Source organism: Pyrus communis, chromosome 2 (assembly GCF_963583255.1).
Source record: "Pyrus communis chromosome 2, drPyrComm1.1, whole genome shotgun sequence".
Classification (NCBI taxonomy): Eukaryota; Viridiplantae; Streptophyta; class Magnoliopsida; order Rosales; family Rosaceae; genus Pyrus; species Pyrus communis.
In genome coordinates, this window is record NC_084804.1 from 12,869,814 (window position 1) to 12,887,834 (window position 18,021).

Sequence of the window (18,021 nt, forward strand, 5' to 3'; positions counted from 1 at the left end):
TTCGTTAATCAACTGGTTTTTTAAGACGGTGGAGACTTTTCTAAGCATGGTGATAAGTTTGCAAATAAAAAACCAGATGATTCAAGAATGTTTCGAGTTTGTTCACATCACTGGCCGTATAGTGCAATTAATTGCCCGCACGCGCTTGTTTTGGCATGGAGCACAAGCTTTGGACATGCTCATTCTTGTTATAATTTTCATGAGTTTTTGCAGTCTTTTTAACAAGCGTTAATGTCTACAAGATTTGAGGCTTTTCAATAACATCCAGTATTTTCATTCAAGTATTCAGGTATTCAGGTTCAGTACCTCCGTTCACTTTCCCACGATGAGTTTTGCTCTCGCATGGCCCTCATTTATTTGGAACTGTTCTCCTATGCCAAAATGAGCCATCAATAACCAAACAAAAGTCACTAGCTCTCCACCTTTGCTCAGCAGTTGCGCATGGTCATTCGCTCGGCAATGAGTTGCGGTATAAGACAGAATTTCCACCCACACTTCACTCATCAGCTCCCATTTCCTGTCCTCCAATTTTCTCAACTCTTTGGCCAGAATACAAGCATCGAACAACACTGATTTACTTCTATCTCCTTTGACAGCAACAGGCTCAACATCTGTATTTACCTCCAGGAGTTTTTCGCAAGCTTCTTTCACTTGTCCAGATTCTAGATCCCTTCTGCTGAAGAATTTCTTGGCTTCTGCGCACGTGTCCCGGAATCTTATTTGTCCAATTCCTGTTATAGAAGACATCATAGAAGGCTGCATAACTAAGAGGTACAACATATAATCAGATATGGTCCTACTGTGTTCTTTACTTTTTTTAGTTTCATCACTAACTTCAGGCGCAGCTTCACCTTCAGTTTTGCTTTTGTCATCGTTGAAACACAACTCCGTAGCAATGTGCCACAATAAAATGCTCTTGTCATATTCCACATCAACAACGTAAGATAGTAACTTAGTGATCACATTACTATCCCAATCGCTACCCTCGAGAACCCAATCACCTCTGGCCGCACCTATTTTCCTTGCAGTTTCAGGATCATCAGCGAGCATGGATTTACTTATCAACTGCTCAAAAATAAAAACCCATAACTCTTCAGCGAGCGGCTTTTTGGTCCTATATGTCAACTTATCATGAAGATCCTTGAGGCCAAATAAGGTGATGACTTTAATGTAGCCAATGCCAAAGCAGTCATACCATTTCGGGGACTTTTTCCGCTTCTCCTTGAGGGAATAATGTATCAAGTTGAATGTAGAGACAGATTCGTACCACCTCCGAAATAGGATTCGCCTAATCCACTCCAAACATTTCGTTGCTTTTGTTTTAGGAATTTGGCCGCCCTCATTTCTTGTTTTTGCCGTAGGCCACCCCCACGATCTCTTGAAATCGAGATACTTTCCAAAAATAGTTTTGGCTAGACCAGAATTTTGCCAAAACTTATTCAGAGCAGCAATGGTCCAATCTGAGAATGTAAGCATAACAGTAGCTATTGAATCCAAGCTTATGGCACCAAACAGCAAGGTATAGGTAATTCTAACATCAAACGAGTGCAAACCCTCTTTCTCTAATCTATAAAAGAAAACAAGGGCTACAACAATCGCGCTGAAGGAAACCACCCGGAGAATGTATGCTGGCTTAGTATGCACCACAGCAGCCTTGGTGAAGAGAGCTTCATACATAAAGTTGAGCTCGACTGCAATTAATTTAAATGCTTCTTTCGGTGTTCTTTCATGGAAGACTGCACGACTCTCATGGCGTTCATGGAAGCTGAAAATGAGATCCACAATTAGACCCTTGAAGATTTGATAGAAATAATGAGCATGTCTCACCACTGCAATATCACTGTCCAGCTCATCTTTGCCTATCACGTAAGTCACCGTCCTAGATTCCTTGCTGCGTTCTGCTGTGAGTTCTATATGAGTTGGAAGTTGGGAATCTTTTCTCGAGGAGTACTCTTCCATAAGCTTTGCGTAATTCGGTCCTGGATCAGCTTTTTTCATCATGGCTTCCTTGAAATTATCCAAGCTTGCACTATACAAGGAGCGTGTGCGCTCAGCATACTTGATGATTCCAGCAAGAAAAAGGAGGCCGGTTGGGAGCCATAGTTTGTTTTTGGGGAAGGATCGAATGTAGACATACACAGCAGCTGCAACCTGGAATATGAGGCCAAGAAAGTGCCTGAGCCACAGAGTGTTATCTTCAAGCGCAAACGCAGTAATGGTGTCTGGACCGCCAAGGTGCAACAAAAGAAAGGGAGCCCAAAATGCCAAAAGATCACCAGGATAGTCGTCACCTGCATGGTCGCCTTGGCTGTTTGAGATTAATCCAATTGCAAAGTTAGCAGCCCAGTCAGCGAGCAAGTAAGATGACCAAACGATGAACATTATCCCCATGTTTGGCGTCCGCTTTCGCGCGGGTGCAAAAAGAATTAGAAGGGTCTGCAATGTGAGGCTTAAGAGGATAAAGCCCCTGAGGTTCCACTTGTCCCATAGCTTCTTGATGCTGTTAGGAATGGGGTCAACCGTACCGGCCATTTGGCTCCCTTTCCCTTTCCTTTTCTTTCAAATCACTGGAGAAGAGCAATTTCATAGTTAGATTCTACAAACCTCTGTTACTGAAACATGATAGACAAAATGTCGGACTCTATACCCCTATTAGTGCAAAGATTTTAACAATATGTGTAGAGTAATTTTCATTTTTAACTCCAAAGACCTTCAACCTGCGCACCTTTCATGTATTGTCATCGGATTAAACACTAGGGAAATGATTTCATCAGCACCCGTGTTTAAAATTGTCACTTGATTCTCCTTCGCTTTATTCGATTCAAAGGCCAAAAATAAACAAGGATGTGTGGTGCGGGAAAAATGGTATGTTGAAACCATTTCCTTGAACACTTGTCGGTAGGTGATTAAATGTTCAATTGAGAAAGCACATACATAACAAAATCCTGTTATCCCTAAGGGGTGATTAGTAAGCAGTTGAATCAAAACTGCAAAAATGCTCAAGCTTTGTGAATTTGAGGAACCAGGAACCAGGCGGGGTTGAATAACTATATAACTATTTGAGGACCTCTTCTCTCCTTTTCTTGATGAAGAAATGACATCCTTGGTATTCTTTCTTGGATCCCAATTTTTCTGTTTTCGAAACTAATCAGTGGGAAGTCATTTGCATTTATTATTTTTAAAACTATAAATTATTTTCAAATGAATACCAAACAACCTCAAAGTTATTCACTAAATTGGCCTTCTTTTCGTCACATAATATATAGAGGGAAGCGTGGCTTTTCAAAAAATAAGATTTTATGAAGCAGACAATGAAGAGAAAGCAGGAAATGAAGATGAAAGAAGAAGGTTAGTGGAAAACCTGATGTGTTTCGAGCTGTGCGGGAGGTTGCCTGAAGCTTACTGAATTTCCTGTCTCAAGTCTGAACCTTGTCATCAACCATACTGGGAGTCAAGTCAACTGTGAAGTCTCGTAAAGATGGATGGAAACTGAATTATTAGCTGGGGAAGAAAAAAAAGCTTTTTTCAATTCATACCATCACACATACTTATATGATTGTGCCATAAGATAAATTAAAAATATTCTATGTTATTTGAGTTAGAGATACTTTTTAACAAAGGAGTTTTAACGAAAAACCCGCGGTACTTTTCACTTTAACGAAAAACCACATTTTTACACTAAAAAATCAAACCTGGTACTATTCACTTTACCCTTTATTTTGTCTTTATCATTAAAACTTAAAGTTTTCAAGTCTTTTTCATTAGTTTTCCTTTTTAACAATGCTTCTACCTCTTTCAATAAATGAAGATAAAAAATATGTATATGATTGTGTCATGGATATTGTGAATGCAAAAAAAGAAGGATTATTAAAACTAATGAGCGTACGTTTGACAACCATTGGAACTTAATCAAATAAACACATATAATGCGCTACTAGGACCATAAAAATGTGTATTCAAAAGAAGGCTTATTTGGTGCGATGGTTACAAAATGTTGACAATCCGCATTTTCGTAGAATTATGCGGATTGTCATAGTTTTTATTATAACTTGGATTGCCATGGTAAAGAGATCGCTTGTACGGGCTCTAAAACCTGTTGAATCCAGCGGATCCCCACAAAAGGAATGCGTCCTAGTTGCATGAAAACTGCTTCTTCGGAGATGGTCTAGGAATCTCTAATAGCACCAAAAGTTATCATACCCCGATCATGACATGCATCTAGGATCGTCACATGACGATGGACTGTAGGGGTGAAGGAAATACAACTCCTCTCCTACACATATGGTTAGTGTACAATATTGGTTTATTTTTTTTTTCTTTAAATGAAAATAGAAAGTATTTTTAAAATGAAAATAGAAAGTATGTAAAGCATCTGGTAATTCCGTGGGTGGTTAATTAAGTTACCGCAAGAATACGTGTATTCGATGTGACATCCAACAGAAAACTCTCTCTCGCGCTCTCTCTCTCTCTCTCTCTCTACAACCCTAGTGTTTTGCTTCTATCCTCGAGATCCCTACACTGCCTCCAATGGACGAATCAGATCATCAAATGATTCAAATTTCAAACCGCGACGTACAATCGGAGGAGGAAATCTCGGAGTCCTGCCTCTGCTACGTTTGACACGTCCCGATCCCACTGTCCAGAGGAGATCAAGATCGCCACGTGTTGGCTGATACTCAAAGAGTGACGCAAACCATCCTATCATGCTTATGCTAGGAACATCCAATCATGCATGCAACTTTGAGCTGAATATATTTTAAAAAATCATGAAATATGAGAATTCATGAACATATTCAGAGCATACTACTGATTAAGATTACAAGCACAAGGAATGTTATTTAAAAGTGCGATTACAAAAAAAGTTGTCCTACATAGAGGGGAGAACTCAGAGCTACCAATACGAGAATGCCTGATGCCAAGATTGTACACATGAATTCTAAGTCCTGAAGGGAACTCAAAATAAAAGTGAATGGACCAAAGTTTATAACATAAAAGTAAAACCCCCATTTTTTAAAAACTGATCTACTGAATTTTGATATATCCACGTCAGAATTATTACATTACGTCATTTGCATGGTATCCCTCTCTCTGTGACTTTCATTTTTCATATTACAAATTAATCCAAAAGTTTTCAATATCAATTTCGGTAAAAAAATCCTAATCCGTCTATCAGTTCTCTCTTCCCATTTTTCCCAATCTCAACTTTATATCTTTCCTTTTTTCCTCAAATCAGCAGAAAAATTGAAGGAAATAAATGTATACCATAACAGAAATTAAGCAAAAAGCAAATGGAGTTGGAAAGTTTCTTTTGGGTTTATTGGTTTAATTAGGGTTTACTGGTTTAGGAATAAGATGAACTGAAAAAATAGGACAAGGAGGAAGACGATCTGAAAAGATGGAATAAATGGAAAGAGTTCCAGATAATTCAAATTGATAAAATTATGGGATTATTCATTACTGTTTGGATTTCAAAACGTGGACGTGATTTGAATCTAATGGTGGTCATGATTGTTCATGAGTTTATGAGATTCTAGGTTTATGAATATGTTGATATGAAGAACAAAAGAGGGAAAGTCGTGGAAGAGAACAAACATGAAGGAGAGATGTGATACAGTGCAAACGGTGTGATAAAATAATTCTGACGTGGATTGATGCAAACTCCTAAAGTAATACAATAGTTAAGATTTAGTAATTAAAAATAAAATTTATGTAGATTATCTTAATTTATTTTTATAAACATTCAATTCCAATAAGTAATTAAAAATCGTACAAATACATAGGTATTTATAAAGTTTCACGCGAAATTTGATTTAAATAATTTTAGATGCTATTTAATTTTGGGCCGTCAAATCTTTTTTTTTACCATTAGATTTGATCTTATTTAATCATAACCATTATGTTATAAGTAAAAAAAAAAAAAAAAAAAAAAAAGGATTTGAAATATAACAGTTTGGTGGGTCCAAAATTATTTAAGCCATGCTTAATTTAGGGAGAATTTAGTCAAGAGATATATTTATTCCCATGAATTATTTTAGCCCAATGATTAGAAGTGATTTGAGAGATTTTAAAATTTATATTTTAAATTTTATCCCATGAATTAGAGATGGTCTTATATTTGAAGCTTATATCGATCTACCACTTGCTAAGAAAGTGGGTCTTGTAGTAGGTTAGCTTTTTCCTCTTTTTCTTTTGCTTCCACTACTCCTTGTCTTCCCATATGGATAAATCACTTCTCCTTTCATCATTTGGTCCACAATCACTGCATGTTATTGTTCAAAGTAGGCGAGTTTTTCCTCCTTTTATTTTGCATTTAGTGGACAGCTACTAAAGTTTCCTCATAACATACTTCTATGTTTTGATCACTAAGAACGCATCATTAAATAGATTATCACCAATTTTGGATATGTTACTTTACACACAATTTAGAGCAACTTTCACGAAGAAGTCGTTTTTATTTGAGCACTTTAAGTTGATGTTTTGAGCTCCACAATCTGACCAATGGCGGAACTCGAAATTTTATTTATTTAATTTTTTTTTTATGGGTGGGCTAGCTAAAAAAATTATGCTAAAATCAAATGATTTTTTTTTTTTGCTACATATGTATTATATGCAAAAAATTAAGTTTAACTTCCATTTGTATAGTTAAAATTTGCTTGGCATGAACAAAATAAGTTTCCCAATTGCAAAAATTACAATGAATCATCAAATTTCACATATATTGAAATTTCACATATATCCAAAGACCTTCAACCTGCGCACCTTTCATGTATTGTCATCGGATTAAACACTAGGGAAATGATTTCATCAGCACCCGTGTTTAAAATTGTCACTTGATTCTCCTTCGCTTTATTCGATTCAAAGGCCAAAAATAAACAAGGATGTGTGGTGCGGGAAAAATGGTGTGTTGAAACCATTTCCTTGAACACTTGTCGGTAGGTGATTAAATGTTCAATTGAGAAAGCACATACATAACAAAATCCTGTTATCCCTAAGGGGTGATTAGTAAGCAGTTGAATCAAAACTGCAAAAATGCTCAAGCTTTGTGAATTTGAGGAACCAGGAACCAGGCGGGGTTGAATAACTATATAACTATTTGAGGACCTCTTCTCTTCTTTTCTTGATGAAGAAATGACATCCTTGGTATTCTTTCTTGGATACCAATTTTTCTGTTTTCGAAACTAATCAGTGGGAAGTCATTTGCATTCATTATTTTTAAAACTATAAATTATTTTCAAATGAATGCCAAACAACCTCAAAGTTATTCACTAAATTGGCCTTCTTTTCGTTACATAATATATAGAGGGAAGCGTGGCTTTTCAAAAAATAAGATTTTATGAAGCAGACAATGAAGAGAAAGCAGGAAATGAAGATGAAAGAAGAAGGTTAGTGGAAAACCTGATGTGTTTCGAGCTGTGCGGGAGGTTGCCTGAAGCTTACTGAATTTCCTGTCTAGAGTCTGAACCTTGTCATCAACCATACTGGGAGTCAAGTCAACTGTGAAGTCTCATAAAGATGGATGGAAACTGAATTATTAGCTGGGGAAGAAAAAAAAGCTTTTTTCAATTCATACCATCACACATACTTATATGATTGTGCCATAAGATAAATTAAAAATATTCTATGTTATTTGAGTTAGAGATACTTTTTAACAAGGGAGTTTTAACGAAAAATTCGCGGTATTTTTCACTTTAACGAAAAACCACATTTTTACACTAAAAAATCAAACATGGTACTATTCACTTTACTCTTTATTTTGTCCTTATCATTAAAACTTAAAGTTTTCAAGCCTTTTTCATTAGTTTTCTTTTTTAACAATGCTTCTACCTCTTTCAATAAATGAAGATAAAAAATATGTATATGATTGTGTCATAGATATTGTGAATGCAAAAAAAGAAGGATTATTAAAACTAATGAGCATGTGTTTGACAACCATTGGAATTTAATCAAATAAACACATATAATGCGCTACTAGGACCATAAAAATGTGTATTCAAAAGAAAGCTTATTTGGTGCGATGGTTACAAAATGTTGACAATCCGCATTTTCGTAGAATTATGCGGATTGTCATAGTTTTTATTATAACTTGGATTGCCATGGTAAAGAGATCACTTGTACGGGCTCTAAAACCTGTTGAATCCAGCGGATCCCCACAAAAGGAATGCGTCCTAGCTGCATGAAAACTGCTTCTCCGGAGATGGTCTAGGAATCTCTGATAGCACCAAAAATTATCATGCCCCGATCATGACATACGTCTACGATCAACACATGACGATGGACTGTAGGGGTGAAGGAAATACAACTCCTCTCCTACACATATGGTCAGTGTACAATATTGGTTTTTTTTTTTTTCTTTAAATGAAAATAGAAAGTATTTTTAAAATGAAAATAGTAAGTATATAAAGCATATGGTAATTCCGTGGGTGGTTAATTAAGTTACCGTAAGAATACGTGTATTCGATGTGACATCCAACAGAAAACTCTCTCTCCCTCTCTCTCTCTCTCTCTCTCTCTCTCTCTACAACCCTAGTGTTTTGCTTCTATCCTCGAGATCCCTACACTGCCTCCAATGGACGAATCAGATCATCAAATGATTCAAATTTCAAACCGCAACGTACAATTGGAGGAGGAAATCTCGGAGTCCTGATCTAAAAACAAGACCCAAATTGAAAATAAACTGATTTCAATTTTTACATTCTTTCTCCTTCCTCCACCACTTTTCTCTCTATAAATTCAATCAACAACACTCTCCCCCACTTGATCTCTCACGTGTCTCCCTCTGACACACACATCACTTCATCATTTTTTATTCACTCTCACTCTTCCCACTGACTTTCACTCAACTCTCCCCTTTCTTTTTAGAGGTATTCACCGAATTACCCCTGAACTTGTAAGGAGTTGCCAATTTCCCCTCTGAACTTTAATTTTAGCCAATTACCCCCCTGAACTTGTGTAATTCACCAATTTACCCCCTACCGTTATATCTTAAAATTTTCCATCCAATTTTCCATCCAATTTGGTCACATGCTTGGCACATGCTAATGGTGTGAGGGTAAAAAGGTAATCATATACCACAACAAACCTAATCGATGTCGGGTATATGGGGAAGCAGGGGAACGCAAGCCGCATCCTAGGGTTACAATTTGAGAAAAGATAATCAAGAAGCAGGGGAATGATGAGTATGGTGGTCAGAGATGGTGGACATCCTCCAAGATACAGTAAGTCTTCAATTTTTCCTTCTCAATTTCCTCCAAGATATAGACCAAGCAAATAATTATCAAATTATTCTCTCTGTCTATCCCTCACGTAAGCTTTCTAGGTGTTGTTGTAATTGTCCAGGTTGGGATTTCAATGCTATTCCGATTCATCTTTGCCTTTTCAACCAAAGCATTGAACTTCCAGAAGAGATGAAAACAACCCTTATACACGTACATGTGAATAAATTGAGGGACTTAATGATCTTTAGTTTTTCTCAAAGTCCACGAACATGTCCTACAAATTAACTATAACGTACTTGGGTTTAGGGTTTAGGATTGCTTCACACTTTTGTCAACATAAAAGACACATTTAATTGGGTGAACCATCTTTATTCTGATTATATTTTAATGCATTTGTTGTAGGTAATCATGACCTATTCACACTTGAAATACACCATGGTGGTCACTTTAAAGATGGGCAGTATGTGGGTGGTATTGTACAGTGGGTTGACAATTATACTAAAGATTATATGTCCATGCTTGATCTGTATGAGGTTGCTATAATGCTTGGGTATAATAAAGAGACTGTGGGTTTTTACTATTGGCACCAAATAAAGGGTTTTTTGCAAATTGAATGCGATGCAGATGTGTTTCAGTGGGTTTCACTCATATCTCCTCAAGTTAGGTTGCATTTGTTATACTTGGTTGACTTAAGGAAAATCACAAACAATCTTGCGAGTGATCCGTGTGCAGCTACATTTGTTGATATGGATGTTCAGTTTGAGGGGTTTAATGCGGATGATGAATTTGAAGAAAATAAGAGTGTGGAGGTTGTTGGAGACAGTGTAGAAGGAATAGATGAAGAGGTTACAGATTCAGAAAAAGAGGAAGATGACGATGAGGTTACTCTTAAGTTCAAGGATTCTGACTATGAACAATCCGAGGAAGATGCTGATAAAGGTGCAAAAAATGTACAGGCAAATGACATCTTGTTTGATCAGATTGTAGCGAGTGATTCTATTGAAGAAACACACAGAGAACTTGGTGAGATCTCCACTGAAGAATACAATTCAGAAGATTTAGATAGTGTTAGGTCTGAGTCTGAAGAGCATGAAGCCAATGTGAGGGTTAGAAGAAGACTCAAAACACCTAAGCTACCTCAATATAGGAGAGAGTCAGATAAAATCAATCCCACTCTTCATCTAGGGTTGGAATTTCCAAACATGAAACAATGCAGGGAGGCAGTAAGGGCATATGGCGTGTCTGTTTGTCGACCGCTAGATTGGGCAGTGAATGATTCCAACAGATTACGGATCAAGTGTCTAGGAAAAGCTGCAGTACCTTGTCAATGGAAATTGTATGCCTCTTTTGTGGGGAAGGGACCAACAGTTAGAATTAAAACCTATAATCCTGAACACATTTGTGTAAGAGAGGAGCATTCTAAATTTGCCACCTCCTCTTGGTTAGCTAATCGGTTCGATGAGGAGCTTAGATCGAAACCCGATATGAGTGTGACTGGTTTCATGGAACTTGTGAGAAAGCATTATGGTATTGACATAACAAAAAACCAAGTTTACAAAGCAAAGAGAATTGCCAAAAAAGTGACAAAAGGTAGTATAGATGAGCAATATGCCAAGCTTTGGGATTACTTGGAAGAGTTGAAAGTGAGAAATCCTGGGAGTACTATCAAAGTAAAAACAAATTTCCAAGGTGAAAACCCTATTTTTAAAAGGTTGTACATATGCTTTGCTGCATTGAAGAAAGGCTTTCAACAAGGGTGTAGGTCTATAGTGGGTTTTGATGGGTGTCATATTAAGGGACCCCATCTTGGTCAAATCTTAAGTGTTATTGGTGTTGATGCCAATAACGGCATGTTTCCAATAGCATTTGCTGTTGTGGAGGTGGAAAATAGGGAGACTTGGACTTGGTTTTTGGAGATCTTTTTCGAGGATGTGGGAATTGAGAATGGAAATGCTTGGACATTCATCACTGACAAACAAAAAGGACTAGGCGATGCTATTCGGAGTCTGATGCCAACTGCTAAACACAGACATTGTGTTAGACATTTGCATAATAATTTTAGAAGTGCAGGTCACACTGGACTTGCCTTAAAACAGAGATTGTGGGCAGCAGCAAGAGCAACTACTGTACCTGCTTTTGAAGCTGAAATTGAGGTGATGAATAATCAATCTGATAAGGCAGTGGAATGGCTAGCTGATAAGCCACCTTGCCATTAGAGCATATCTTATTTCAGAACATCGGTAAAGTGTGATTTGTTATTGAATAACATGTGTGAGTCATTTAATTCTGCAATTTTAGATGCAAGAGATAAACCGATTATTACGATGTTACAAAGGATTCAAAAATATTTGATGTTGAGAATGGCTAGGCTAAGAGAGGCTAAGTGGACGCAACAAGTTGGACCTAGAATTTTAAAGATTGTTGAAAAAAATCAAATGGATAGTTTCAGTTGTTTTGCCAATTATTCAGGGAATGGTCAATATTAAGTGCATACTTTGGTTGGTAGTATGTTTGCAGTAGATTTGGAAAGGCACACTTGCTCTTGTAGGAAGTGGCAGCTATGTGGCATTCCTTGTCCCCATGCTATATCCGCAATTACTAGGAAGGAGGCTAGTCCACAATTGTTTGTTCACTCACTTTACAAAAGGCCAGCTTATGATAGGTGTTATGAAGGGTATATTGCTCCTATGTCTGAAAAAGAACAGTGGAAGAGAACCTACCTTAGGCCTATTAAACCTCCTTTTTACCACAAACAACCTGGAAGACCTAAAGGCAAAAGAACAAAAGCACCAGATGAGATAAAGAAGGGGGCAACAAAGCTAAGGAAGTATGATGTTGTAATGCATTGCCAAACCTGTGGAGAGGAAGGACACAACAAAACAAGTTGTCCACAAGGGCTACTACAATCACAACAAGGTTTTGGACTCACAAAAGAGGTAATTTGATCAACAAGGATTGTATTTATTTTGAGTCTTGTTATATCACTTATCTAGTCGCTAAGTGAACATAAATAATGTAGAGTCATGGGCGAACAGTCGGTACAAGCATATCTAAAGGGTCTAGCTCAAATGCAAAAGGACCTAAAACGCCAAAAGGAAATAACACAATAAGTGGTCTTAACTCAAAAGCAAAAGGATTGACCACAGTTGCAAAGGTAATTGTAAATTGGACTTGTATCAAATACTTATATTGTGTTTGACTCTACTATATATGCAATTGTATGAAACTACTAATTGGGTATAAATGGTTTTGATGTAGGAAATTGGTGCACATCACCACTCATGGGCTGCTCCATCTCAAACTAGGCCACAAGGAACTTCTAAACTACATGTAATAACAAGAATCTGTCTTTTTTAATTTTAAAAAAAAAATTGTTATAGATTAATTTTTGTTGTTTTGGGTTTGCTAACATTTTTGTTGCTTCCGTGTTGAATTGAAATAGGTGAACCGAGGTGGTCGTGTGAATCAAGTCACAAGGAAGGCTAATGAAATGGCATCACAACCCCAACATGTTGCCAAAAAAGCAAGACCATGGAGAGTGTAACTATGATGTGTTGGAGGGCATTTCGTACTGTTAATGAAAATCTTTGGTGTTGAGGTTAAGTTGTTCTTTTAATGGGATTATGCTGCAGAACTATAAAATTGATAGGTTTTATTGGTTTTGGCACTAGGTGCAAGTCTGTTGCATATTTTTTGTGGATGTTGTTAACTTTATTGTAGTAAGAATCGTTAATTTCATTTTGGTAAACTGGGCGCTGAGCCAATATTTTGCAGTTGCTAATTAGACTTTTATGGTTAATTTAGATAAAATTGTTCGAAGTGAACTAGCGGAAGAGAAGAAGAAAAATAGAATGTCCACATTATGAATAAAATTACTTTTTTACCCTAAAAAAATTGGCACGTGCTGTGCATGTGACTGAGTTGGATGGAAAATTGGATGGAAAATTCTCAAATCTAACATCAGGGGGTAAATGGGCCAATTTTACAAGTTCAGGGGGGTAATTGGCTAAAATTAAAGTACAGGGGGGGAAATTGGCAGTTCCTTACAAGTTCAGGGGGGAAAACGACAAATACCCCTTCTTTTTATATTTTCTTCCATCCCACTTCGTTTCTCTCTATTTTACATCTCTCTTTCCCTCAAACTCTCTCATTTCCTCTGCATGCAGAGAGTTCTCGAACAAGGAGCTGTTGCTCCATTTGGTTAGCAAGCATCCAGGATCATCCGTTAAAATTAGGGGTTTGGTGTGTGGAGATTGTTAGATGGTTTGTCTTGTCAAAACTCGGATTATCAAGGTGAGTGGTTTATGTAATGTGTTGCAAATTATACTTATTTTCAAATATCTCTATTTCAAGTCAAGCATGTTGAATTTGTGGAAATGCTTTCGGAATTATTAATATAGCGATATGTGGATATTTGGGATTGTTCACGGAGCATAAGAACTTTTGTGTTGCATTAATCCGAAGAATAAATGTAAACTGCACATGGAGACATTAGGGTATAATGGCCAATAGGAGTCACGTGGTGAGTTACTATTTATAAAGAATATAATGAATATGTAAAGGGATGATGTGATATGGCACTACGTGCACGATGATTTTGATATTATTATTGTATTTTCTATAGTGAATAAAATGACATTGCTTGATTGACATATTACATATTCTACTCACTGAGTGATGATGGTTGTTGCTCACCCCTTGTCCTTTTATTTTACAAATGAGTTATTTGACAAGACATGTGCTAGACGAGCTAAGTGGGATTTAAGAGTTTTTTTTATTTTTGTACACTCTGTAAGGATTTTTGTAATAGTTACTTGTATAAGAGAAGTTATTGTCTTACGTTTTTAGTTTTTAGTTTTACTTTTACTTTTACTAGCGCACGGGGCGTGGAGTCCCACCGATTCCGGATTCGGGGGGGGGAGAGAGAGAGAGAGAGAGAGAGAGATTTTTATTGCTAGGTTTCAGTTATGGATTCATGGCTTGTATTGATTCATCGACGAGAGAGAGAGAGAGAGAGAGAGAGAGAGGAATTTGGGTTATCTTTACTTACATAAAAGAAAGGATTTTTGGGAGAGATGATCATAAACCTTTTTATGATTTAATTTGGGGCAAAAAAGTAATTTTATAACTATTTATATGGGCTTGAAACCCATGTAACATTCCTTATTGACCTATGACTAATTAACAAAAATATTTCATTGATTAAGTTCAAAATAAAAATTGACCATTGATATACGGTTCATTAGTAAAATTTTTATTAACCTTTTACTAAATTTCCTTAAATTTCATTATAGTTTTTACAGTATCCAAACAATAAACTTCACAATTTTTAGGAAATTAAATTTTACAATTTCAAATTTTTTTAATTTTGATTTTCTTAGTAATCTTAAATTTCTCATTTAAACAAAAGATAAAATTTCAATCAATGCAGTATGAAAATAAGAGATGTGAATCTAATTTCTCTTTAAAAAACTTGTGACCGAAACCACAAAAGTCAATTGGTATCTAGTGACCACATATACAACAACTTTACGTTAGAGCCACAAAAACAGATACAAGATAAGGCAAACATAAAGACAATTTTATGTGTATATCATGTCTAAAATAGTTTACAAGATCAACCATAAATAGGAGAGGAATACAAAAAGAAAGTGGAGGAATGGTGCGGACAGAAATGGCAGCACAGCAAGCATGTGCAGCTCAGCAAGCATGTGTGAAGACATGGCAGCTCAGCAAGCATGAGTCCTCCAGTGGAGGAATGATGAGAAGCATGAGTGAAGACATGGCAGCTCAGCAAGCATGAGTCCTCCACTATCTCTAACTTAAACTAATACCTAGCTTTACATGATATTGCTTCTTAAATCAGCCCTAGCCGAAAGCAAGATGACAACCAGACAAACCCTACTTACCAACCCAACAACTTCAATACTCCCCCTCAAGCTGGATCGAGAGTTTTTCTGGATCCAAGCTTGAAGAGAAGACGATCAAGTTGTGCAGAAGGCAGAAGCTTGGTGAACACATCGGCAAGTTGATCACTGGAACGAACAAATACAGTTTGTAATAGCTTGGACTGAACTTGGTTGCGAACGAAATGACAGTCAACCTCAATGTGCTTTGTGCGTTCATGGAAAACGGGGTTGGCAGCAATATGCATTGCTGCTTGATTGTCATAATGAAGAAGAATTGGTTTGGAGGAGATGATTTCAAGATCACGTAGCAACCTTTTTAGCCAAATTAATTCGCATGCAGTCGATGCCATTGCACGATACTCAGCTTCTGCGCTTGACCGAGCTACAACAGATTGCTTTTTGCTCTTCCACGTAACGAGGTTACCACCAACAAGAGTGCAGTAACCAGTTGTGGATTTGCGATCAAGGACATTGCCTGCCCAATCAGAGTCTGTGTATCCTTCAATGGTGAAGTGTCCGTTGTTTTGCATGAAAATCCCAGTAGATATTGAGCTTTTCAAGTATCGAAGGATCCTTTTAACTAGTTGTAAATGATGAGATGAGGGAGAATGCATGAACTGGCTTACAAAGCTAACAGCATAAGCAATGTCAGGTCGGGTTATAGTCAAATAGATAAGTTTTCCTACCAACCTTTGATACTCCGATGCATTTTCAAGTTGGATGCCTGAGGTTTCATCCTTGAAATTTGTTGGTAGTGGTGTTTTGGCAGGCTTGCAATGCATCATATTTGCTTCTTCTAAAAGATCTAGAACGTACTTTTGTTGATTTAGAAACAAACCAGTGGGAGATTGATCCATTTCGATTCCAAGAAAGTAGCGAAGTCTGCCAAGATCTTTGATTTTGAATGTTGAATGTAATGTGGCTTTGAGAGCAGTTATTTCTTCTGGATTATCTCCCGTGACAATAAGATCATCAACATAAACAAGTACCACCAATCTTCCATGCGTACCAATCCTAGTGAACATTGAAGAATCTGCATTGCTTCGTTTAAAGCCGGATGACATAAAGACAGAACTAAGTTTTGAGTACCAAGCCCTTGGAGATTGCTTGAGACCGTAAATAGCCTTGTGAAGCTTGCAGGCTATTCCTTGTTCCTTCTCTCGTTCATGACCAGGTGGTAGTCGCATGTATACCTCTTCTTCTAACTCTCCATGTAGGAAGGCATTTTTTACATCCATTTGATGTAGAGACCAGTTCGAATTGATGGCCACCGAAAGAAGCACTCTAACCGTGTTCATCTTTGCCACAGGAGCAAAGGTTTCTTTGTAATCTACTCCGAAGGTTTGTGTGAAGCCCCTTGCAACTAACCTTGCCTTGTGCCGCTCTATGTTTCCATCTGAGTGAAATTTGGTCTTATAAATCCATCTTGCCCCAACCACATGTTGACCTTTTGGCAGAGAAACAATGCTCCAAGTTTGATTTTCATCAAGTGCCTTCAGTTCTTCAAGCATGGCTTGCCTCCATACAGGAGATTGGTGTGCCTCTTCGAAGGATCGAGGCTCAGAATTGTGGGATAACTTGGTCACAAAGACAGCATGAGATGGAGAGCTCTTGCTATGAAAAACCATTTGTCCAATAGGATGTCTAGGCGTGTAGATTTCAAAATCATCAAGCCTGGCTGGAGGTTGTCTGTTTCGAGAAGGATTCCTTCGTGGAGGAGGAGATTGTTCAAGTTGAGGCTCTCTCCTTTCGAAAATGACTTCTTCATTGACTTCTTCCATACTTTCAGGAGCTGGCTCTATCTCAACAGCTTCATTTTGCGGTGTTGACAACCTTGTATCATCAAGGAAGAGAGGGGTAGGAAACACTTCATATGAGAGCTCCCCCTGAGGTTCATCATCATGCATTTGAAAGAAAGAGTGGGTTTCATCAAAACGCACATCCCTGGATACACATACCTTTCTGGTCTTAGAGTCGTAGCATTTGTATCCCTTTTGGGAAGTTGAGTAACCTACAAATGCGCATTTGATAGCCCTTGGATCAAGTTTATCTCGGTGAATAGTTTGAATGTGCACATAACATACACATCCAAACACACGGAGATGACTTATGTCAATTTCTCTCCCCTTGAGAATTTGGTAAGGGGATTTGAACTTCAAGATTCTACTAGGAAGGCGATTGATGATGTATGCAGCGGTTTGTATAGCTTGAGACCAGAACTTCTTTGGAACTTTTGCTTGTAACATTAGTGATCGTGTTTTTTCAAGCAAGTCTCGGTTCTTTCTTTCTGAAATGCCATTTTGTTGTGGCGTTCCTACACAACTTGTTTGTTGCAAAATTCCATGCTCACTTAAGTAAGTTGTCATGATTTTGGAAGTGTACTCAGACCCATTATCAGACCTTAAGATGCCAATTTTAGAGTTAAAATGATTTTGAATTAATTTATGAAAATTTTTGAAACACTGGAAAGCTTCATGCTTGAATTTAAGTAAATACACAAAAGTAGTTCTAGAGAAATCATCAATGAACGAAATGTAAAATCTGTAACCATCAAAGGACTCTAAGGTGGCAGGTCCCCAAATGTCAGAATGGATTATTTCAAAGGCTTTGGTAGCTCTAGAGAGAGAGTGGGGAAAGGGTAACCTGGTGAACTTAGATTTTTGACAAACTTCACAATCTGGAATCTCTTTACAGAAACTAGGAAAAAGAAAAGACATAACATGTGAAGAAGGGTGAGCTAATCTCATGTGCCACAGCTGCTCCTTGTTTACAGTGCTTGAGTTTACGTAGAAACCTTTTTGGAAACTTGAAGAGATTTTGACATAGTACAGTCCATTGAGGAAGAACCCTTTACCAATCGTTTCCTTCGAAACTTGGTCCTGGAAAATCACATAGTG

The 18,021-nt window shown here is 37.4% G+C and overlaps 2 protein-coding genes across 2 annotated transcripts; one reads left to right on the top strand and one right to left on the bottom strand.

Annotated features, from left to right (window-relative positions):
- Window positions 1–152: 152 nt before the first annotated feature.
- On the bottom strand, window positions 153–3,496 carry LOC137726017 (uncharacterized). Its single transcript, XM_068464873.1, has 2 exons — window positions 3,362–3,496; window positions 153–2,567 (listed from the first exon to the last, which is right to left on the bottom strand). Exon 2 carries the CDS (start codon window positions 2,530–2,532, stop codon window positions 313–315), a length of 2,220 nt encoding a protein of 739 aa, XP_068320974.1. The 5' UTR covers window positions 2,533–2,567; window positions 3,362–3,496; the 3' UTR covers window positions 153–312.
- Window positions 3,497–7,345: 3,849 nt separating this feature from the next.
- LOC137724783 (uncharacterized) lies at window positions 7,346–11,431 on the top strand. Its single transcript, XM_068463480.1, has 2 exons — window positions 7,346–7,382; window positions 9,618–11,431. Exons 1-2 carry the CDS (start codon window positions 7,346–7,348, stop codon window positions 11,429–11,431), a joined length of 1,851 nt encoding a protein of 616 aa, XP_068319581.1.
- The last annotated feature ends 6,590 nt before the right edge of the window (window positions 11,432–18,021 follow it).

Bases quoted from the DNA above. Each gene is read 5' to 3' on its own strand.
- LOC137726017 (XM_068464873.1), bottom strand. From the start codon at position 2,532: ATGGCCGGTACGGTTGACCCCATTCCTAACAGCATCAAGAAGCTATGG.
- LOC137724783 (XM_068463480.1), top strand. From the start codon at position 7,346: ATGAAGAGAAAGCAGGAAATGAAGATGAAAGAAGAAG. The intron at 7,383-9,617 runs GTTAGTGGAAAA...CATTTGTTGTAG, and splicing joins AATGAAGATGAAAGAAGAAG to GTAATCATGACCTATTCACA.